The sequence below is a fragment of the Emydura macquarii genome, unplaced genomic scaffold, assembly GCF_026122565.2.
Source record: "Emydura macquarii macquarii isolate MOO-44397 ecotype Brisbane River unplaced genomic scaffold, CSIRO-AGI_Emac_v2 contig_1045, whole genome shotgun sequence".
Classification (NCBI taxonomy): domain Eukaryota; kingdom Metazoa; phylum Chordata; order Testudines; family Chelidae; genus Emydura; species Emydura macquarii.
Window position 1 is genome coordinate 5,761,906 of NW_027131182.1, and position 25,122 is coordinate 5,787,027.

The window sequence follows — 25,122 nt, forward strand, 5'->3', positions numbered from 1 at the left end:
TTACCTTTAATCTTTGTTTAATTTTAAGGCTGTTGTAGTAACTGATGGAGAGAGGATATTGGGTCTTGGAGATCTGGGTGTCTATGGAATGGGAATTCCTGTAGGAAAACTATGTTTGTATACAGCATGTGCTGGAATACGGCCAGATAAATGCCTGCCTGTATGTATCGACGTTGGAACTGACAATCTAGTAAGTGAAACTGTATTCTGCATGCCATAAAGAAGTCACCTTTTGATAGTGGTTTGTGGTGAAATAGTATTGTAAGAGGATGCTTGTATCCGACTGAGTACTCTTTGTAAGATGAAATTGAATTATCTCATGTAATGTTCAGCTGTTTGGAATTATTTTAAAGCTGAATATTAATATCTGAGAATCCCCAGCTATGTATATAAGGTGAAGTGGTGCATTTGGACTGTTACTTGAATGATGGTCTCAAGTGCAAAGCAATGGAGAAAGGTGACCTGATTTTTAATCTGCTGGAAGATTGAACCAGATTTATTAAAGGACTGTTACTCTGAACGTTGATTTATCCCACTGTAAGGACAGTGATGTTATGTTTTCAGGTACCAGTCGATATTTGCCTAACCTCATAACTTGTTCCTTTTTATGTTTGTTCCCAGTGTAGTATTGTTGTCTATTTTATTTATATTGCAGAAATGCCTAGCAGGGACTGGGGCTCCTTGTTCCTAACTGTTGTGTAGACACATAGGAAGACACAATCCCTACCCTGAAGGGTTTCCAGTTAGACCCTATTAGACCTTTTATGTTTCAGGAGGCTAGATTCACTATAGACAAAATCAAACAATACTCCTATGTCTTAGCAAACAATTTGTACTTAACTACTAACAAAACTAATGAAAAGAGAGGACTTAAGATGATGCTGAAACATCTCTCCCAATTAAGCATCTGAAGGGAGACTGTCAAAGGCACAAATAGTAGCTAACTAACCTTTGTGCCTTTAAAATGTCCCCTCTTACTCTTTTCAGCTAATTTTATTTCCCGATTCTCTTTTTAGAAGAAAATTTCTCCCCTATTTCCGTGTTTTTCATTTTAACCAGTTTCCCAATTTTTCCCCCTTCCCCAGAAAAGTTTATTTTCATAAACACTTTAGACTCACGCATGTTGTTTTGATTTCCACTTAAGTTGCAAACTCAACTAGACATGGAGCTGTCTCATTTAAGGCAGCTAGAATTCAAGTATGTGAATGTGATGGAGTGGGGGAGAAATCAGAGGGAGAGATAAAAAGGGAGCAAAAAAATGGTGGGTGACTACAACAAAATCCAGAGAATTGCCACCAAAACATAGGATTTCTGCAGCATTTTCTCCAAATGGCTGCAGAAAAAAAATTCATGGCTCCCTGACTATGGCTAGCTAGAAATTCAACTGTGAAAATATTCACAGAAGGAAAGACAGTTGAAATCCTTCTCAGTATCTTATCTCTGGGTATGTCTTGAAATACGTTACTTAGAACTTTGGAGAGAGTGTATTGAATGAGTGGTTTCATTCTGCTGCTATCTTTGGTTTATTTTATAGACACTATTAAAAGATCCATTTTACATGGGCCTGTACCAAAAAAGAGACCGTTCACAGCTTTATGATGACCTGATTGATGAATTTATGGAAGCCATTACAGAGAGGTATGGTACTGAATTAGTTACGCAGAAATGTGTCAAGAAGTAGTGGGCCATGGAAAACATCACACGACTTCCTTTTAAAATGTCATATAGGGAGAGAATGCAGTCAAGTGACTAGTATACAGGACTATGAATCAGGAGACCTGAATTCTAGTCCTGGCTCTGCCAGTGACTTCGTATTTGACTTTGGGCACATCTCCTGTCCTCTGTGTTAAACATGTATAGGACAGAGATGGCATTTAACCATTTCCATGAAGAGTCCGAGGACTGCTTCTGTCCCTAAACAACTCTGTGTGTATATATAGGAATTTTTTATTAGTGTGTCAATTGATGATAAAATATTTTGCTGTGTTCTTTAGGTACGGCCATAACACACTTATTCAGTTTGAAGACTTTGGGAATCATAATGCTTTCCGTTTTTTGAGGAAATACAGAGAGAGATATTGCACCTTCAATGATGATATTCAGGGTAAAATGTTCACTTTTGACTCTTGCTACATATGTGAAAACCTTCCCCAATAAATAGATTCTATCATGTCAGTCTATTCAGTTCTCCTGAGAGTTTTATTTCCTTTTTAGGGACCGCTGCAGTGGCCTTAGCAGGAATGCTGGCAGCACAGAAAGTTGTTGGGAAAGCAATCACAGAGCATAAAGTTTTGTTTCTGGGAGCAGGAGAGGTGAGTTTTGCAATGGTCTCCAGAGCAATAAAAGTTAAATCCCATAGAACTGTAAAAAGGGGTGTAGGTGTACTATGTGTTTTCTTACAGAACTCTGTATGTGTGAGGCCTACTGAAATGTATTCGCATAAAGGAAATGCTTCTTTACAGAAGATTATTTAGATTGAAGTTTGGGTTTAACATTTACAAAAGGATAATTTTCAAGGGCCAGATTCTCACTTCATCCCTACAGACTTCTTAAAGCAAGATGGTCCCATGAAACCAATGGCAGGGTTTAGCCCCAAAAGTTATGATTCTGTGTGAGAGAGAAAGTATTTTATGTTAGTATGTAGAAAGTATGTTGATTTTTGCCATATTGGAAAGAAATGTGCCATGGTTTTCTTAGTAAGTTAAGTTGATGGATGTTTCCTTTATTTTCAAATACTTGTTCTTTGTCTGTCAGGCTGCTCTTGGAATTGCAAACCTCATCGTTATGGCTATGATGGAAAGTGGTATTTCTGCAGAGGAAGCATATAAGAAAATATGGATGTTTGATAAATATGGCCTGTTGGTTCAGGTGAGGGTCTATCAGGCCTTTGGAATAACATAATACACATTGCCGTTCTCTTTCCTTTCCTTCTCACAATCGGAATCAACTTAAATCTTTAGGGTCGAGAACAAAAGGTAGATGCCAATCAAGAATCATTTACGCACCAACCTCCAGACCAGGTGCCAAAGACATTTGTAGATGCGGTGAATGTACTTCAGCCATCAGCTATTATTGGTCAGTAAACTTATTTCAGACTCTTTAGATAATGTATGTCATTAATTCGATATTGTTGTCACTGGGCCAGTTGCTGCTTTCTCTTTACCAGAGGATATACAGCATAGCCCTGAATAAGTTGATGGGGCTACTCTGCATTTGCACTGGCGTAAATGATGGCAGAATTTGGTCCACTCTTTTAAAATACACTGAGCCCCAAAGCCATTTTACATGTATCATGTGTGTAATACATACAGGCTCAGCTCCTTAGCTATGGCTGAGCTGATCAAAGTGCAACTCAGGGGTATGACCTGTTTTGCTGCCCACTCCAATCCTGGGAGGCCAGTCTGCTGGCATATCTTAGAACAGCCTACAGACTAGTCTGAGTTACACTGATTGCCAGTGGCCCCAAAAGAATGATATTGCAGCTGCAGATCGGTGAGAAATAAAGAAGACCCAGCCACCCGTCCTTTCTCCTGTCACATTCCTACTCCAGCAGCTGGGAGAGAGATGGTATAGGAGCTGCTTTGCATACCCTGTGTCATCAGGATACCCCCAATGCTGAAGTGATTTTCCCATGCCTGGGTACACTGACTTTTGAGCTAGGATCTGCCAGCAGTTTGATGCAAAGCAGCTGCTCTGCACCTCAGTCCCTGCCTCAGAACATTCATTGTGTCAGTGGATGCGTGAGTATATGTATGTATGAGTTAATTATAACAACCACTAGTAGCCACTACTATAATTAAGGCTGCAAAATGGCTTCTATTATAACCCCATGTTTTCATCGTGCACATAACTTTAAAAAAAATGGTTTTGGACTAAGTGTCTGCCCCGAGCGTGTGCAGGTATGTGTGCGCATATACAGATGCACAAATACATAAAAATGAATGTCAGTTACATTACACTTTTTTAGTTATAAAATGATTGTGGGGAGGAGGAATTCCTTATTCTTAAAGCCCGTTTTCCCTCTTATAAATAACTAAAAAATGTCTGAACTTTGAAAATTCAAGTTTGGCCTAGAATTAGTTTTACTGATTTGTACTGTCTTTGCTAGGTTTTGAATAATGTAGGATTTCAGTTTATAAAGCATTTCAAATTAGAGATTGGAAAAACCTTTTGGGTTATCTTGTCCCTCTCCTGATAGTGTAAGATTGTTTGTTTGTTTCCAGAGCTCATTTTCTAGATATAACTTGTTTTAATGAATGATGAATATTTGTTCAAAGCCTTTTATTGGTTTTCCCGAGTGTGATGACCATTTTAGCAATAAATAATCTTGATTCACATCAGAAATAAATATATACAGTGTAAAGTTCTTGCAGTCATTGTCCAATTTTACATGTGTAGCTAATTTTTGTATCTTTCAATTTATTTCAGGAGTTGCAGGGGCTGGCCGACTTTTTTCCCATGATGTGATCAAAGCAATGGGTTCCATCAATGAAAGACCTATAATATTTGCACTAAGTAACCCTACAGTGAAAGCTGAATGCACTGCTGAAGAAGCTTATACATTAACAGAGGTACATAATGATGAAAAATATCAGTGCACATACATTGTTTTGCTTTATAATATGAGAGTGCAAAAATCCAAGCATTTAAACTTGGAATTTCTCCATGTAAAGAATACAACTGCTCATTGCCTTTCAATTTCAAATGCATATTTTTCTTGGTATAAATTAAAAAGCAACTCTGATTTTAAATTATTACATTTGGCAGGTGATTACTTTGTAATGAGGTCTAAATCTTGTTTCTATTTTGACGATAATATTGAAGTGTAATTATTGGTTACTGAGAGTAGTTTGTGTTTCAGACCTTGACTGACATTGTTTCTGAGACTATTTTTAGCTTTTGTTTTTAAAGAAACAGTTATTTTATTTGTAATGATCATGACAGAAACCAGCTATAACCTGGAAATGGTTAATTAGTGCGCTCTTTACCTACATTGAATCAGGCCCTCAGAACAGGGAATGTCTTTGTACAGCCCAAGGCTCATACTCTGCACTTAATTTCCTAAAGTTTGAGTTGGTCAGAACACTTAAAATTAAGCACAGCAGACTGATTCGGATCTCTCTCACTCTGGATTTACACACCAATGTAATTCCACTGATTTCAGGGGTATTGCAGCTAACTTATCCCAGTGTGAGCGAGTTCAGATCCAGTGTTTGCATTTACTAAAAGAAAACCCAATAAAACCTTTATCCTTCTGCACAGTATTTAAGCCATGTGCAAATAAAACTGATTTTTGTTTGAGGAGAGGGGCAAAGAGGGAAGAGCTAGGGGGGGAAAAAAGCGCAGTGCAGTGGGAGAGCCAGCCTTAGCTGTTCAGAGCTGGCTACAAACAATTTTTTGCCATGCTTTCAACTTAAAACTTTCTCACTCTTGTCCTGTGTTATCTCACCACGCTCCACAGGGCTAGCATGAAGACTTTTTTTTTTTTTTTTGAAGGGTGGGGACGAAAGTTGGTTAGTGAAATGATTCTTTGGAGTACATCCCAAACTTAAACTTTCACTTACGTAAAATCTTTAGGTGCTTCTTGCTGCAGAAATGTGTATTTGTCATTTGTTCCCTTCAGCGTTAGTGATCACTTTACAGTGCTATTGACCAAGTTGCATTTTAAGGCTGTCTTTGCAAGGTAAAGGGCTTGAAACTTGCTTCCCCAATGAAAGCTGAGATTCTCATACATGTTGCTAATTCTCCCCCAGATCAGTGGGCCTGTAGCAGAGGCTTTTCAGGGGCAAAGGCCTGCCCTAGTCAGAGATAAAAAGCTTTTGGACCAAATTTAGGTTTTAACTACTCTATTCCAGAGTTCTATGACACAAGGGAGTTCCTATGCAAGGCGTTTAGTCCCTTAAGGCAATTAATTCTTTGTATACTGGCTATTCCCCAGGTGTTTATTAGGCAATATTTTATAAAATACAATAAAATATAAAACTCAAAATTCATAGTTCAGACACTTTGGATTGAAGGTAAACAGGAACAGATGATAGAGCCAGGTCTTTAGCTGCTATAAATCAGTGTAGCTCCATGGATGTCTATAGGGGGAACTTATCCACATGTGATCTGAATGAGGGTCAACTCCAATTTTGTTTCTCACTTTAGAGAAGGTCTACACAACAACATCTGTCTCCACTGAATCGCCCATGTGTGTAAATAGAATGCTGAAGTGCACTCCCTGGAACATTTATCACTGTCAATTTCCAACACAAGATAGTGTTGGTTAGATCCAGGTGTGGTAGAACAATTTAAACACCACTATGAAGAGGCAGGGTGATACTCAAAACAATTAGTCCTTAGTAGCTGGGGAGGGAATCTTTATTTTTCTCCAGTATAGGAACTGCCTTAATTTCTATTAATTATTTCCCATAATCCACCATTCATATGCATGTGTAAAATGATCGTATTCTAATGTTGAGCTGTCCCTTGATGTGTGAACTTGCATGCCCTAACAATCCCCAGAGTCTCTGTTGACTGGGGGCTTTCTTGCTCCCAGTAGGTTCAACCATGCGGATTGGCCTGTGGGGGAAGGGACCAGATAAAAATAGACACCTGGCCCTCCAGGATGGGGGTTAGGCACAGGGCTAACAAACCTGTCCTGTAAAAAAACAAAATATGTTACAGAGACAGTGGTGGAGAAATAAACCATTACTGTGTGCAATGGCCTTCAGGAGTTAATGACCTGTATGACTGCCAGGGGTGAAAGCTGAAAGGAAGCCACTGCCATGAAGACTGAAGTGCTCAACACTAAGACAAAAACCAACGTTGGTTTTTGGAACGTACGGATAAGGTACAAAACAAGGAAGCTTAGGTCAGGTCACAGCAGAGATGAGACGCTATAGATTACACATTCTGGGTGCCAGTGAGAGTAGATGGATGGGATCAAGAAGATTAACAACAGCCTTTGGAGAAACTTTTCTGTATTCCTGACGTGATGATGAACAACATTATAAGGGTGTTGCCATCCTTCTGAAGAAGGGAGTGGAGCCATCTCTGCTTGAGTGGAAGCCCATCAGCAGCAGATTTATGAGAGTCAGGTTGAAAGGGAAACACAGTAATATCACTCTGATTCAGTGCTATGCTATGACAAATGATAGTGATGAAAAAGCAAGGACAAATTCTACCTTACACTACAGGCGAAGTTGGAGAGGGTACCCTGCCATGACTTAACTATCGTCATGGGAGACCTGAATGCTAAGGTCGGTAAGGATAACACAATTAATGACAGACCAATGGGAAGACATGGGTGTGTCACTAAGAATGAAAACGGAGAGAGGCTTGTTGATCTCTGTAATATGAATGATCTAGTCATCAGTGGAACTCTGTCAGAATCATGCAATTCACAAGCTGCCATGGTGTTCTCCAAATGGCAGAGATAAGAACCAGACTGCTCATATAATATTAATGGTAAATCACGACACTCGTTGATAGATGTAAAAGTGAGAAGAGGAGCAGATGTTGATAGTGATCACCACCTTGTGACACCCTTCATCAAGTTAAAATGAGACGTGTGGGTCCATCAAACAAGAGATATAGACGTCATGGCATTGATAAAATAAAATAATCTGAAATACAGAAAGTCTTTGTTCTGCAGTTAAAGAACAGGTTTTAGGCACTTGCAGATCTTGATGAAGAGGAGTGAAACCCAGATGAGGTGAAAAGGTGTGATAAAGTAACAACAATTTATAAACAGAGTAGTGAAGCCTATCTAGGCTACAGGCAGAAGAAAATACAGGAGTGGATTACATCCAGCATATGGAAAGCCATAGAAACCAGACAAACCCTAAAGAAAAAAGTTTTAGACACAAAATCTCAGACTCTAAAGGACAAATACCACATGGGGAGGTTAAATGCCTTATGAGAACAGAATAACAACATTATATTGATAATCTAGCAGTACAAGCAGAGGATGCAATTGTCCATGGTGAACAAGGAACCATCTACAAAATTACGCGACTTAGTAGTAGTAAACACCAACAAACACTCTCATCAGAGACAAACAAGGCCGCCAATTGACAACAGAAGAAGAACAAGAAATGCGTTGGATTGAACATTTCAAAGAATTGCTGAACAGGGAGCCATCTAAAGAGGAAACAGACGTTCAGGAGGCAGACGATCTTGATATCAACACGGATACCCCAATAAAGGAAGAGATCATTCAAGCCATCAAATCTTTAAAAAATGGGAAAGCTCCTGGCAAGGATAATTTGAATGTAGAATTGCTCAAGGTTAATCCTGAGTTAGCAGCATCTATCTTGCCCCTCTATTTACATCAGTTTGGGAAAAGAAAAAGTGCCAGATGAGTGGATCAATGGGGTTTTAATGAAGATACCAAAGAAAGGAGCTCTCCATGATTGTAATAACTGGCGTGGTATTACACTTTTATCTGTGCCAAGTAAGGTATTGTAAAATCATAGTCCAGCATATATCCGAGGCAGTTGATAGTATTCTCAGAAAAGAGCAAGCTGGTTTTCGGAAAGGGCGTGGATGCACAGATCATATCTTTACTCTACAACAGCGGTTCTCAACCTTTTTTTCCCGAGTACCACTTGGGTCAGGTACAGTCAGGTCAAGTACCACTTGACCTGACTGTACCTGACCCGAGTACCACTCGGGAAAAAAAGTGGGGGGACTTTCAGCGGCGGCGGGGTTATATGGGGGGAACAATGCCCTCCGCCGAAACCCTGCCGCCATTTGCCCCTTTTCGGAGGCAGGGTTTCGTGGGGGGGGGGGGCGGGGACTTTCGTTGGCGGTGGGGTTTCGTGGCGGTGGTGGTGGGGGGAATTTCCGGCAGCGGATTCGGCATACCACCGGTTGAGAACTGCTGCTCTACAAAATATAAAAGAACAATGCTTAGAATGGCAACAACAACTTTATATAAATTTCATAGATTTTGAGAAGGCTTTTGACAGCATTCCCAGCATCAGCGTATGGCATATTTTCCAGGCTTATGGAATCCCTCTCTGTATAATTAACATCATTAAAAGCTTTTATTCCAACTTTACATGTAGTGTTGGTCACAGTGAGTTCATTTTGAAGTCAGAATAGGATTATCGAAGGGGTGTGTTATGTCTGCAATCCTTTTTAACATTGCCATTGATTGGGTAATGTGGCGTACAATAGAAGACATGCCAAGAGGTATTAGATGGACACCCTTCTCATTCCTTGAAAACTTGGACTTTGCAGATGATCTTGCTCTCTTATCACATACCCATCATCATATACGAGAGAAAACAACCCGACTCAACATATTCAGCCAGCAAATTGGACTGAAATTCAATCGCAATAAGACAGATATAACTTTTAATATTGCCTCACCATCACCAGTACAGACAGAGGATTATGTTCTCACTAATGTAGAAAACATTCACATGCCTGGTCAGTACCATCAGCCAAGATGGTGGAACAAGTTAGGACATTTGGAACAGAATCAATAAATCCAGGAACACCTTTAGGAGCTTAAATACAGTCTGGAAATCAGCAAAATATAACATCAAAACTAAACTTAAGATTTATCAAAGTTGTGTACTTTCAACACTATTTTATAGTGCAGAATTCTGGGGAATGGCAAAGTATGACATGTCCAAGCTGTCTTCATTTCATACAATGTGGCTCAGAAAAATCCTCTGTATATTTTGGACCAGAACAATATCAAATCAAGATCTATTTATGCAGTGTAGCACCATCATTACCAATGACTCTGGAAATGGATTGGCCATGTGTTTCGAATGGAAGTTGATTCCATCACCAGAATAGCAATGAAGGCAAGTGAAAACAAGGCTGCCCAAAAACAACATGGCAAACAGCTGTGGAAGCTCAGCTGAAAAACCTGCGACACAGCTGGGGAACCATTGAAAGACTTGCCAGAAACAGACAGGAGTGGAGGAGCTTTGTCACTGCCCTAAACGACAGATGCATAATGGGGGACTGACTGACTGACTGACCCGACGCGACCTCACCTGACCGACTGACTGATATGTTGAAGCTGTGAAATATAATAGGTTAACGGAAGAAAGATTTTAATTTTTACAGTCCTCCAAATTTTATTTTTCTAACACTTTTGGCAGTTCATATTTTTTTCGCCCAATATAATGTCCATTTTCAGAATCATTATTTCTCTGAAGTGCAGTCAGCACGATCTCACCATTTTCTCACCAAAATTCACCATTATCTTAAACAGGGTCATCTTCTTTGACACCTAATAATTACATAGAGAATTCCCTTTATTAGCCAAAATCTTGATTATCCAAAATTACTCAGCGTTCTCCTTGTCATTTTACTAATAGAGTTTTGTCTTGTAATTACCAACCCTCCACACCCAGCCCTGTGGGTTTCTTGACTTTGGAAATGGCTTAACCATTGTAAATGGGAAACTTTAAAATAACACTTAATGAGAAAGTCCATAGACAAACCTCCAAGAGCATGAAGAAACAAACCATCAATAAACTCTTACCACTTATTCTTTTTCCACTGGCTAGCCCTTAGAAGAGTATGGTGATGGTTTGGTGCCCTCTGCTGTTTTGCAACAATTTTTTTTTCTTTTCATTTATAGCATTTTTTGATCCTGACTTCACATGTACAGGCCTGCATTGTCAAACACAGTATCATAACTTTTTGCATACATGGTGATGTGTTCTCACGTGTGAGATTGATATGGAGCTGTAAATGTTGAAATTTTATTATTTTCATGATTTGCTGCCATTTAGTTTTCAGGTATCAACTAGATGAAGAGATTGCTCGAGTATAGGGCAAGCAGATTTCATAATCAAACCTCTGGGCTACTTTTAATATTTCTTAATGATTAAAAACATCTTCATAGCAAGAGAGGATCAATTGCATAATACATTCCTTCTAGAGGCTCTGATTTAGCAGAGCATTTAATCACATACTCAGACCACAGCCTGTCATGCTGACCAATATTGTCTCATTGTTTCCTTGTGCTCCCATCTTTCTGTTTATATGCCTATTGTTTCTTAAATTATATTTTACATTGTAAACTCCTTGTGGCAACGACCATCTTTTTGTCCTGTGTTTGTGTAGCATCTAGCACAACGGGAGGCCTGGTCAAGTCATTGATGGAAGATATTGAATAGTATCTGTCCTGAGTCAGCACTATTCAATATTTTCATTAGTTACTAGGATAATGAAATGGAGAGAATGCTTATAAAATTTGTGGGTGACTCCAAGCTGGGAAGGATTTAGGAGGACAGGATTAGAATTCAAAATGATCTTGAAAAATTGGTCTGAAATCAGCCAGATGAAATTCAATAAAGAAAAGTCAAAGTACTTCACTTAAGAAGGAAAAATCAAATGTACAACTACAAAATGTACAAAAACTAGCGAGGCGGTAGTACTTCCGAAAAGGATCATAAATTGAATGAATGTGAGTCAGCAACGTGGTGCAATTGTGGAAAAAATAATTCTGGGATGTATTAACAGAAGTGTTGTATGTAAGACACTGGATGTAATTGTCCCACTCTGCTCTGAACTGATGAGGCCTCAGCTGGAGTACTGTGTCCAGTTCTGGGCAACACAATCTAAGAAAGATGTGCACAAATTGGAGAAAGTTCAAAGGAGAGCAACAAAAATGATAAAAAGTTTTGAAACTTGACCTATGAGGAAAAGTTAATGTTAAAACTGGGCACGTTTATTCTTGAGAAAAGAAGAATGAGGGGGAAACTGATCACAGCCTTAAAATACATGAAGGGCTGTTATAAAGAGGACTATGTGCAATTGTTCTCCATGTCCACTGAAGGTAGGACAAGAAGTAAAAGGCTTTAATCTGCAGCAAGGGAGATTTAGGTTAGATATCAGGAAAATCTTTTCAACTCTAAGGATAGTTAAGCACTGCAATAGGCTTCCAAGGGAGATTATGGAATCCTCGTCATTGGCAGTTTCAAGAACAGGTTAAACAAATACCTGTCAGGCATGGTCTAGGTTTACTTGGTCCTGCCTCAGTGTGGGGGGGTTAGATGAGCTCTCGAGGTCCCTTCCAGGCCTACATTTCTATGATTCTATGACTAATGCACCTAAGTGCTGCCACAATACACATAATAATTAATCATGGTAATGTACTTTAATCCTGTGGGTAGTCCCACAGAAGGCTTTACTTTCCTAGAGAACTGTGTGCTAGTAAGAGGAATTAATATCTTTTAAACTAGTAGAAATCTTCCACTCCTTAGAAACCTGCCTAGTTTGACAGGTATGCTTTTTACTTTTAGTTTCCTGATGTTTGCAAATCAGAAGGAAATCTTGCTAATATTTTTGTATCTTCCAGGCTGTTGTTTGGTGTGAGTTTTGGTTTTCGTGATGATGGACTGCAGAGCTTTGATTCAGCAAGACACTTAAGCATGGGCCTGACTTAAAGCATGTGAAAAAATTAGGCCCATGCTTAAGTACCTTGGGGTCTAGGTGACTGTGATGTGGTAAGTTTCTCCTTCATAATGACTTTATTTTTATGTAACACAGGCTCTGTGAATTACTCCCTCTTGTTTAACAGGGACGTTGTTTGTTTGCCAGTGGCAGTCCGTTCGAGCGTGTGGTTTTGAAAGATGGACGATCCTTCAGATCGGGTCAAGGAAACAATGCCTATATTTTTCCAGGTAGGATAGAGAATTCTGTCCTTCCACTTTCAGATGAGATTATTTCAAAGCTTTTACTAATATTGCAGCATTCATTGCCTGGAGACCCCTGTCAGATGAGTTTTTGTAAAGATGCTTTCTTTTACTTACTTTTGCACAGATAATGGTGCAAAAGAGGCATCGTGGTGTAATTTTGTTTAACAAAAAATGTTCAGCCCCCACAAAGTTGCACATTCAATTTCTGATATATTACTAGGACAACAGTGACTAGTCTCCAGAAATTTTGTGTTTAACGTCCAATTCAAGTGAATGTGTATGAACCAAGATTTTGCTCATTAACCAAAAAAAATCCAGTGTGGCACTTGAGTGTTCCAAATTTCTATATATGCTTATGCAGCAAAATTAGCACTTCTCTCTCTCCTTTGCTGTGAATCTATTGGCACTTGCCAGAGGAGGTTAAAAAATCATATCCATAAATCTGAAATCCTTTTTTTTAGGTCTTGTCTGCATTCCTTGTGCTCTATCAATGGCAGGGCTGCACATTAAAAAAAGATGTTATCATAATATTATCAATAATTGTATTATAGGTGTGGCTCTGGCTGTAATCCTCAGCGGTGTTCGGCATATTAGTGATAAGGTCTTCCTCGAGGCTGCCAAGGTATGTGTTCAAACATAGATTATGGCTTTTGAAAGGTGAAGTAAGTTCATTTGACATGTTGGGCTGAGTGGGAATGGTCAAAATTTTTCCACTGAAACAGTTTTTCAGTAGAAAATTGGGTTTTGATTATCAATATTTTTTGTGGAAAGTGTCTGCTTATGTAAAATTTTTTAATCTTTTTGTTTAAAACAGAGTACCTGAAAATATGAAATTTGTAAATGCAGCTGCAGTGCCTCATGGGAATTATAGTTTGATTACCTCGTGTCCCCATTCTCTACGGGTTGTTCCCCGGCTGGGTTATGTCTCCTGTGATGCACCACTTCCCTTCTCCAAGAGGGGAGCAGACTTTGGTGCATTATGGGAGTTCAGTGAGGGAGCTTGGCTTTTGGAGAATGGGCAATGGGGTACCCATATAACTGCCATGAGGCACCACAGCAGCATATCCAAATCAAAATATTTAACTTTTTTGGCCAAAATGTTTTGGGTCTCCAATTTCCAACAAACCAATTAGATTTTTCACAGAGCTAGGGGAGTACCCCATTTGTTGATCAGTTCTAGGGCTGATGTTCTTTTCTCTCCCCATGTTGCCCTGTGTAATCCAACTTTATGGACTTGATTCACCAGCAGAAGTCTCTGCACTCCAGGGAAAAAATCATCTGAAAGCTGGGCGGGTGATGTTTTTGCTGGGAGAATTTGTAGCCAGGGCTTTTTAGGGTTGCTACTAGACAGAACAAAGGTAGAAAGAAAAAATGTGTTAAAAAAACCTTGAAATAGAGTGTGTGTGAATTTTTTATTGTGTGCTTTTTCTTTTTTATTGCAAACATAAGGGCAAAGGGGCGCTGTCCAATTCCTGTTGTAATTTCTGTTTTGTTCTTCCATCACCTTCTGCAGCTTCTTTTGGTCTCTACCTGTCCTCTTTCCATCTTTTTTTTTTATTTACTCATTTATTTTATTTGGAGGTGAGTGGAATGATGGGATCCAACATTTTGTGTGTCCATGTTAAATGGCTTAACAGTTGGGCCAGCCCCGTGGTGGAGTGGCTCCCTTGTAACTTATTCATTTACTGTCATTAACACTGAAATGTTGGCACTTCAACAAAGAAACATGTGACGTCAGCTTAGATGCTAAAAATCTAATAATAATATTTAATAAGGGAGAGGCTTGTTGATTTGGACACAGATTGCAGCGTGCATCTTTATGGTAATTGTTGAGGCTTTGACTGACTTATATCAAGCACTTTTATATGTATTTCAGGTAAACTGTACCAGTAAGAACTCAGGAACACATTCCTTTTTTTTTCAGTTTAGCGTTGCATCACCTACTGGGAAGGGGTCAATACATTGCTAATATTTGTTTTTAATACAGGCATTGACAGACCAGTTGACTAATGAAGAGCTTGCCCAAGGAAGGCTTTATCCACCACTGTCCAACATCAAGGAAGTTTCTATTTGCATTGCTGTTAAAGTAAGTGGATAGCATACAACTTGGCCTATGCTAAAAGGTACCCTATACATTATATAAACCTCCCAAGCTCTGTAGCATGATATTTGGGACAAAAAAGAACAGACCAATGTTCAGTTTATTGATAAAAGTGCAAAGTATTACACTTAGGAAGGAAAAATCAAATGCACAAATCTAAAATGGGAAATAAGTGAATAGGCAGCAGTATTGCTGAAAGGGATCGGGGGTTATAGAGGATCACAAATTGAATATGAGCCAACAGTGTGATGCTGTTGCAAAAACTGTCATTCTGGAATGTAGTAAACAGAGTGTTGTATATGAGACATAAGAGAGAGTTGTCCTGCTCTCTGCACTGGTGAGGCCTCAGCTGGAGTATTATGCCAGTTTTGGGCACTGCACTTTAAAAAAAATGTAAACAAATTAAGAGGAGAACAACAGAGTAAGAGGACCTGACCTATGAGGAAAGATGAAAGAACTGAGAAGGCCGAGGGGGAACCTGATAAGTCTTCAAATATGTACCAGGTTGTTATAAAGGGGACAGTGATCAATTGTTCTCCACATCCATCGACGGTAGGACAAAAAGTAATCGGTTTAGTTTGCAGCAAGTGAGATTTAATTTAGGTTGCAAATTAGTAAAAACCTTCTAATTGTAAGGATAGTTCAGCAATGGAACAGGTTACGTAGGGAGATTGTGGAACCCCATCATTGGAAGTTTTTAAGAACGGGTGAGACAAACACTTGTTAGAGATGGCTTAAGTATACTTAATCCTGCCCCATGATGGACTAGATGACCTCTTGAGGTCCCTGCTAGCCCTACATTTTTATGGTTCTGATATAATAAGGGAGATTTGTGAAATATTAGTTTAGTTACATGCTTCAGTCTGGTATTGACTTTGCTCCTTTGATTTCTTTGACATCCTTACAGTTCTAGGTCCCTTAAAAGGTTCTGGTCCTTATCTATAAAGTCCTAAAAAGACTAAAATGTTTCTTCCTGTACCATAATCTATTGTAGTTTTGCCCACAAGGGATTCTCTAGCTTTTGGAGCCTAGATTTGAACTCATGGGAACAGAGTACTCTCAATTGAGGGCCACCAGCTATGGAACTCATTGACACAAGAAGTCAAAATGAGCCCAAGCCATACACCTTTTAGGACATGTAGCAAGATTTTCTTTCAGCATGCCTTTGCCTAATATATGAGTTACAGAATACTCCCATAAATAACTGGCTTTAATCTGAGACAGGAAGGATGGTTTGTTGCTCCCCTAGACAGGGTTGATACTTTTCTCAAGTTATGTTGCTTGTACCTTCATGGGTGCCATAGAAGTGTGCATAATGATACTTTTATCTGAATGTTAGATTTTGCTGTATGAATCGCAGAAGATATGAGTTGGAAGGGACCTCAGAAGGTCATCTAGTTCAACCCCCTGCTCAAAGCAGGACCAACCCTAACTAAACCATCCTGCTAGGGTTTTGTCAAGCCAGGTCTTACAAACCTCTCAGGATAGAGATTCCTCCACCTCCCTAGGTAACCCATTCCAGTGCTTTACCACCTTCATAGTAAAAAAGCTTTTCCTAATATCCAACCTAGACCTCCCCCACTGCAACATGAAACCATTACTCCTTGTTCTGTCATCTGCCACCATTGAAAACAGCCTAGCTCCATCCTCCCTGGAACCTTCCTTCAGGTAGTTAAAGGCTGCTATCAAATCCCCCCCTCACTCTTCTCTTCTATAGACTAAACAAGCCTAGTTCCCTTAGCCCCTCCTCATAAGTCATGTGCTCCAGCTCCCTAATCATTTTTGTCGCCCTCCACTAGACTATCTCCAATTTTTCCACATCCTTCCTGTAGTGGGGGCCCAAAACCAGACACAGTACTCCAAATGTGGCCTCACCAGTGCTGAATAGAGGGGAACAATCACTTCCCTTGAGCTGCTGGCAGTGGTCCTACTAATGCAGCCCAATATGCCGTTAGCCTTCTTGGCAACACAGGCACACTGTTGACTCATATCCAGCTTCTTGTCCACTGGAACCCCCAGTCCTTTTCTGCAGAACTGCTGCTTAGCCAGTTGGTCCCCGAAATGTAGCAGTGCTTGGGATTCTTCCGTCCTAAGTGCAGGATTCTGCATTTGTCCTTGTTGAACCTCATCAGATATCTTTTGGCCCAATCCTCCAATTTGTCTAAGTCACTGTGTATCATATCCCTACCCTCCAGCATATCTACCACTCCCCCACAGCTTAGTGTCATCTGCAAACTTGCTGAGTATGCAATCTACCTCATCCTCCAGATTGTTAATGAAGACGTTGAACAAAAACGGCCCCAGGACTGACCCCTGGGGCACTCTGCTTGATACCCTAGGCCTCCTTTTTACACTCTCTTTTGAGCACTAGAGCAAGACCCTGCCCTTTTCCTTATGTAGGGGATACTTGTAATAATAGGAGGTAAAAAAAAATCAGAAGTGTGATTTTTAATTTGACATTATCTACTACCCTCGATCAAGCCCTTTTTAATACATCTAATTTCACTAGCTGTGCTGAAGTTATGTTATGTTTTTCTTGTATATTGTCCAAAGAGTTATTAAAGGCACAAACTATAATAATTTAACTTTTCAGGTTATGGAATTTATGTATGCAAACAATATGGCTTTCCATTACCCTGAACCTGCAGACAAGAAGCAATATATACAATCAAAGGTTTGGAGCTATGAATATGAATCCTTCATGCCAGACGTGTATGACTGGCCTGAGTTTACAGCAAAGCCATCTGAAATGCACTGACATACCAAAAGGTCACATTCCTCAGGTGCTGTCTTCTACTCTGCAGGGAACCCTTTTAAGACCAATTTAAGATCGTGACTTTTGCAACTTGTAACTTATTATCCCTCCATTTTTTTGTCTGCCCCCCACCCCTTCATTTTTTTGCGTGAAAGATTTTCCCATAAGAATTTGATAAACTGTATTGATGGTGGCTCACATCACATGAATGGTATAGCTGTCCAAAACTAATTTAAATGACCATAATGTTGTAACTCTCGTTTAGAGCTTTCATCACACCAGAGAATTTTTAAATGACGTTAGCCATAGATTTATGATGATGAACTGTATCTCCGTCTAATTGTTGTTGATTGCCAAGATATTTGCTTTTCCTTTATAATAATCAGTCTTCTGTCTAGTTCCTTCATTGTCATCACAAACAATGAATTGTGACATCACAGAAAGAATCTATCAAGAAAAAAGGCCAGGTGTACCTAAATGGCAGGTTTTCTGTTCTATCTGCAGGACAAATCTTCAGGTTTTCTTGCTTCATTCAGCCACTCTGTTCTGTGGTCGTGCTTTGGAAATTCTTGGCTATGAGGAGGCCAGTGTTGTGTCCACATTTAGAATTTGCAGCAATATTTGTACTCTGCAATTTAATCATTATATGGAATTTATTATTAGAAGAAAATGGTGAATTAGTTAGAAAAAAGTTATTCTTGGAAAGTCTGAGAATAATAATCACAGCATAGTATTTTTTATATAAAAACAAAAGAAGGTAAACTATTGCAGATTATTCTACTTTTTGGGATGCAGTTTACCAAATAGTCTACAGAATGTTTTATAGAGAGGTGTGGAAGCTCCAAGTGGTTCGGTTTAGCTGCAGAACGCAGAAATTATCTGCCAAAAGATATTGGTTTGTTTTCTTTTTTCTTTTTAAGGTTCTGTTACTTTAAGCATACCTATCAGCATTGTGTTCTTCCTTGAACTTTTTACATTCCTTTGTTTTCAAATGAGGAGTTAGTTCGTTGAGCTAAGTGACACAGCATTGACCAGAAGTGACTCCAAAACAGATACAGTCACATTGCACCTCGAACAAAGATTATTTGCCCCCTTTCTTCTTCTCTTGTTGCTGATAAAGTGGAATAGTGGGTGTTGCAGAGAGCTGTTGACATGCACATTTCCAGTGGTTTGACTGCATGTTTCCTGCCGTCTTCGCTTGATAGACTCCCAATTGTTCAGTGTGACTAGAAGACTTGAAAAGTCTGACCAGATCATAGCTAGGTTACTTCTTTTTTTCTCATGGATTCATTCAAGGAGAGCCTCCTGTTGCATTGAAGGCACTGTATTTGTCATGGATATTACTGTTTGGATTCAGTCTTATTCTCCCCCCTCGCCCCAATCGCCTGTCTGAGTGAAATACAGTTCTCTACATTAGTAGACATAGAATGGTTGCCAGTTGTTTGTGACTTGGTTAAAACCATCCCCTACAGAGAAGGAGTGACTTAAGATTAGACAAAAGGACTGTGTGTTTTACTGGAGTTTTGCTGTACCAAGAACCAGTGGCAGAAATAAATAGATCTTCTGGCCGAACTGACAGACTGGAAGCAAAGATCCAAATACATAAGTAAACTTGCTCAGGTTATATCCATTGCAAATGTATGCACAGCAAGGCACACAGTCACCATGCCTCCTGACCTTTTTATTGCTCGCTCTGATACAGTTTTAAAGTAAATATGGCTTGATTAAAACAATCTTTTTAAGAGCAAAAGGTGAGAGTCAAAAAAGTAAAGTTTGCTTTGGATTTTACCTAGGGGAGGAGAGAAGGCTGAGATATTTGGAAAAAACAATGATGGAAAAATTACTTGACAACTTGCTGAGGTTTTTGTAAAATACAGAGTGTGGTGGTGGCTCTAAATTCTATCTTATGTTTTGTGAATTATGAGGTTTGCAATTTACATATCTGTTAAAAAGACTAGCACACACAGTGTTTTTACAAAGAATGCCTTTTCATCTATTTTTGCGATGCGTGGTTTTTGGTGTATTTATAAATTAATGTAAACTTGAATCTTATTCTGAAATCATTATTTATTTAGTACAGAAAATAACTACCAGAGCTTCTGAAAACTCAAATCTCACCAAAGCATGAATTGAGAATTGTGTAAGTGGAACTCTGCATCGCTGTTTTAAAGTAAACATGCAACAAACATTTTCCCACTCCTTCCAGTGAAAATGTGAATTTAACAAAGAAAAAAATAAGCACTCCATATGTTGCCCGCATGACATGCCCACATGGCATCGCATGGCATGCATTGAAGATGATTCTTCTATACCCTGGGTCAGCAGTGATTACAGAGACTGAGAGATCAGCAATTGGGGGAAGGTTGCAACTAAATACATAGATTAATTTAGGGCCTTATTTCTCAGAAGAGCAGAGCAGCCACAATTCAAAGTCAATGGGCGCTGTAGGTACTCGGCACTTCTGAAAATTAGGCCCTTTAAGACAGGCCACAGTAGGCTACTGCCATAGGCTGGAAGGGCAGCAACTGATACTGTCAGCCAAAACGCAGAAAAAAATTGGCAAAGGCTTCCAATAAGGGTGTGCAATAAGGATTTCTGTTTTCACAAAGCATACTCCATTCCGTTCCTGGCACTGGTTTCTTGCTGTCCTTCATCTGTAGGAGCCAAGAGCCTTACATTGCCTACAAAGCATTGCTTAAGGGCTTGATTCTGTCCTCAATCTGCACACACTCCCAATGACTTGTGCACACAGAACAAATGTTTTAACACTCCTCCACTCCCTGTCCTATACAGTGCTGAGCACTTCTGACAAGGTGCTGAGGATCCTAAACTTCCAGTAAAGGCAATGGAGTTGATCTTCCTGAGCCTTTTCCAGGATTGGTGCCAGTTGTGTTCCCAGTAACCTCAGTGGTTACTGAGATGAGGGCTTTAGAGAACAAAGGAGGGAAACACCTGTGTTACAAGTGAAAGGAATGTGCATTTAAAAAATTACTAAGGAAATGTGGCCTAACTGCACAAAATATACATGTTGTTTGCAGTGGTGTTTGTAGCTAAGTTGGTCCCAGGATATTAAAGAGACAACGTGGATGAGGTAATATCTTTTATTGGACCAACTTCTGCTGGTGAAAGAGATAAGCTTTTGAGCTTACACAGAGCTCGAAAGCTTTATATATTCCTATACTCTATATTGTGTTAAAGCCAAATGTATCCAGTATATAAAAAAGTGTAACTTGCCTATATTCTTCTAGACATACAATGGGTGTTGCATGATATTCTGCACATTTTGCGAGTTTTAATGGGAAAATTTTATGGATGAAATAACATTTCACCCGCATTCATATTTAATTTGTTTGCTCCAAGTAGGTGAGTTTGTTCTTAGTACTTTCTCCAGCAGATTTTTCTGTGAGGGGGAAGTGATGAAATGACTCTTAATCACTAACTCTTATGGTGAAAAAATGTGTTGAAGGGATAAAGGACAAGTGCTTCTTTTTACTAAGCAGTAGTCTTGTTCTTTCATGAGTATTACTGTGAGAGAATTGGATTATTCCCAAGGTAACGGTGGCATCATTGCTGTCATACAGATATAACCAAGTATCTCAGTTCAGACTGGATTTTAAGTAGGCAGAAAGAGGCAACTATCTCCTTTCTTGTAGGGCCTGGTCCTGCTCCCATTTACTTTATTGGTGCAGAATCAGGCTCTTAATATAATTTTATTTTGTCATCGAATAGTTTTTTAGGTATGAAATGTGAGAGTAAAAAAATTCAGACTTTAATAGTCTCATGATTCTAAATGATATACTCAAGTTGGCAAATCCTATTGCTCTCCATTTTTTATATAATGCCCACAGATGCTGTATAAGAACTTTCACAATATCAATCCTGCACATCATATATATGCTATTGTATGATGAATGCTGGAGAAAGGGAAAACCTCTAACTAGCGAATAGTTATCGATTGAACATACAAGGACACATTTGAGCATTAATGTGAAACCAGTGTAACATCTGTAGTTGAATGCTGTTGTAAACGTGCCTCTGGTAGAAGAGTCATCTGTCTATATCTATGTATTTGTCCATCTTGCCCTACCTAGGTACTTTTAACTGGCATGTCTCCATAGTATCTGAGTGCCTACACATGGACAGGGTGGCACATATGGGACCAACCCACCATGCTATAGGCCTCTTCTTGCTGCTGTTAGCTTGTGAAGCATAGTATTTGGTGCTGATGGAACCTAGTAGTGATTATTCTTAAGGAACATGGCTAGTATCTTCTGGTGCAATGGAACATTGCTGGAACTCACCTATAAAATTGGGTCCAAGGTGTCCAAAGTTGTGCACCCAAACATTCAGAGACATGAGTGAACATTTCTGAAAATTTCAGCTTTCATTGCTTTTCAGACTAGAAGTGCACTTTAAGGAGCAATTAGTATGAACATGCATGCAGAGTACTCTTTCGGAATGAGAAAAATCCCTTCCATTTTAGTCTTGAGGGGTGGGGGAGAAGTATCGATTACACTGGAAATTATCTTCTTAAAACTGATCAATAAAATAAACTGAGGCAGTTAAAACACTTTTTAACTTGACAAGATCCAGGCAAACGCACCACTTATTAAAACAAAACTCCCATTGACTTCAGTAAGTTGTTTTGCCTGCATAATCTTCCTGATTTCTCTGGGGTTTTTTAAGAGCACAATTGCATCAGTAGGAGTTTTACCATGAGCTTCAATGGAAGCAGAGATCAAGGCCCCTCATGGAACACACATCACTTGTTAAATTGGCACTCAACAAAAATGTCAATTAAAATTACTCTCCAGACTAGGGTTACCATACGTCCGGATTTTCCCAGACATGATCTCTTTTTTTTGGTCCTCCAACCTCAGTTAAGGAGGATTTCTGAAATATGAACAAATGCTTGTGATTTTTCCTTGCTCGTCCTTTTTCCAACATCTATTCTGGTAGAACTGCAATTCTTGGCGTGCCTTAATAGCGGTTTGCATGTTTACTAGTTTGCCACCCTTACTTATGCGCTGCTGGTGGCAGTGGCACTGCCTTCAGAGCTGGGCAGCTGGAGAGCAGTGGCTACTGGCCATGCACTCAGCTCTGAAGGCAGAGCTGACACCAGCAGCAGTGCAGAAGGGTGGCATAGTATTGACTTTTGAGTCGCAGAAAGGGATCCTGCTTGTATAGTACAACTCCAGGCACACATCTTGCAAAGACTTTCATGATGAGCAATTAATCACTGCTGAGAAATATACGCTTCACAGAGAAATATGCATGGGCACAATAGGAAGAAGCACAGTAAGAAAGGACTGACTACATGTAAAAAGGTCCATTTAAATTTGATTTACATTTATTTTTGAGGTCATTACACTTGCTTATAAACGTGAGATATTCAACATAGAAAAAAATTGTACTTCTTCTGCCTCAAATTTCCCATTCCCCTGGCAGTGTCCTCTAATATGGTATCCCTACCCAGATTACACACACTCAATTTGCCTGCTTTTCAGGAATAAAATGGCAAAATTAACTGCTGTCTGTTTTAAACATGCTGCAAACAGTGTAAAGAAATTGCTCTATATTGGGAGTTCTTGTGAGAACAATTCTCATCTAGACAAAGGGAATCCTTAGGATGTCAAATTCTATCTAGGATTTGATTTATTTCAGAAGGGTCAGTGGCCAGTTGAAACAAAAACTGTTGAAATGTGATTTTTTTTTCTTCCTTTTCAAATATTGTACCTGTAGTGAGATGTGTGTTCTGGTCTTCTATTTTCTTAATAAAATGCATTTTCCTTTGCTTAAATTGTTTGATTGTTTTATTTTTTTAAATAATACATCTGCTTAGTATGCAGCACTTTTCAAAACTGACATTAAATTGCTTAAATTTATTTTGTTCTAATGGGTTTCAGTGCCAATGTGACCAACAAAAAACATTGTCCTAAAGCAGGTGCAAATAGCCCCCACAGAGCTATGTCAGTGCCCCTGAGGCCTGGCCTATAATATTTCTTTTATTCCAGGCCGAGGTCCCCAGCTGTGACAACTGTATTGTAACATATGCAAATAGCAGGAGTAGCACGATATCTCCAGATTCATCTTCACATTAACTTAAAATGGAATTAGAATTAGAATCCACAGATCTCCAGGGGGCAATCTGATCTCCAGGGGGCTGAGCATACACAGGCAATGTTGTTTGCATATATGCCTAATATAAATGAACACTTATGCCTCTGCATTTTTTTTTAACCAGTATGTTATGCTAAAGATACTGGGCAAAAATTCTGTTCTCTGATCCACACTGTGGCTTCATTGCTTTGTCTGCATTCTCTTCACACTCAGAACTCTGTGTGGTCAGTGGAAATGCTTTGTATGGAACAAATGTAGAAAATGCAAAGGATTTACAACATGGGTCAGAAGAGAACTTTTTCCCTTTGGAGGCATTAATGGAAGAGTGCGCAAAACCCTCAGTAGCACTTCAGAAAATGGTATTCCAGTCCTATTTTCTCCATTAAATCAATGTTTCTTCCCCCATCTTGTAAAATGACTGAGGAGCTAGAAAGAGAAAGGGTAAGTTGGCTGCCCCACTGGTGAACTGGCTCATCCCTCCCAACCTTTAAAGTAAGTTGGTAAAGTTTTACCTTAAATGTATTCCAGCAGGCATAATAAGACCTGCTCTTCTATACACTTTCTAGCCATAGATCTCAAATAACATTACAAAGGACATCAGTATCATTATTCCCACTTTACAGATGGGGACACTGATGAGCAAGAGAAGTGACTTTGCCTAAGGTCATCCAGCAGGTCAGTGGCAGAGCCAAGAATGCAATCCAAATCTCAAGTCTGTTCCAGGACTCGGTTCAGTGGGCCACAACCATTTGCTTCTCAGATGTTATGGCAACAAGTTATGTTGCTATATCTACAGCTGCAGAATTCTGCAACATCTGAATCCTAAGATTAGGAGAAAGGACTTCACTGGGGAATTAAACTCAATAAACGTTAGAAGCTATAAGGTCTTCATAGTTTAAAAACAGTTTACAGGGGCAAAGGCCTTTGTGGGTTTTCCTTTGAAAAGAAGAGATAATATTCCAGACTCTGTAGATGTGTACAATCAATACTGTTTGTTTTCAATATACAGTAAAAAAAACATTACCAAGAGTCTCACAACTGAAAGGTCAGGTGTGCAGAAGACTCCAGGATAACCATATGTAAGAAGGAATCTTTTTAAGGAAGAAAACCTGGAAGAAATACTAATGAAAATTTAGGCAGCTTAAAATTTATGGACCAAATTCTGTAGTACTATTCCACTACAGCAAATACCGGGTCAGAGTTCTATGAGGGCCAGTTCCTGGTCCCCATGCAAAGCCCAAGTAACGAGATGACAAACAAAGTAAGTTGAGGGACATGTAACTGGGTGGTGGCAGAGCCGGTGCAAGACTATTAGGCATGAAACTATTACATGAAAAAGAGATTTTATTATGATACTGATTGTACATTCTCATTGACCTTTCATTGCCACTGCTGAAGCCTGTTTTTTTACTTACGTAGTTTCATGATTAATTCAGTTTTCTGCCACTAGGCAACCACCTAATTTGCCTAGTACTTGCACCGGC

The 25,122-nt window shown here is 39.3% G+C and overlaps 1 protein-coding gene across 1 annotated transcript in view; it reads left to right on the plus strand.

The window, feature by feature from the left end:
• ME2 (malic enzyme 2) overlaps window positions 1–23,312 on the plus strand; it is a 41,688-nt gene extending 18,376 nt beyond the window's left edge. Inside the window, exons 6-16 of the mRNA XM_067545405.1 lie at window positions 29–190; window positions 1,535–1,638; window positions 1,995–2,104; window positions 2,215–2,312; window positions 2,755–2,868; window positions 2,961–3,075; window positions 4,429–4,571; window positions 12,545–12,647; window positions 13,214–13,284; window positions 14,650–14,748; window positions 17,357–23,312. Coding sequence (XP_067401506.1) covers window positions 29–190; window positions 1,535–1,638; window positions 1,995–2,104; window positions 2,215–2,312; window positions 2,755–2,868; window positions 2,961–3,075; window positions 4,429–4,571; window positions 12,545–12,647; window positions 13,214–13,284; window positions 14,650–14,748; window positions 17,357–17,521 — 1,284 coding nt within the window. The 3' untranslated portion in view covers window positions 17,522–23,312. The remainder of the gene's footprint in view (window positions 1–28; window positions 191–1,534; window positions 1,639–1,994; window positions 2,105–2,214; window positions 2,313–2,754; window positions 2,869–2,960; window positions 3,076–4,428; window positions 4,572–12,544; window positions 12,648–13,213; window positions 13,285–14,649; window positions 14,749–17,356) is intronic.
• Window positions 23,313–25,122: the final 1,810 nt, after the last annotated feature.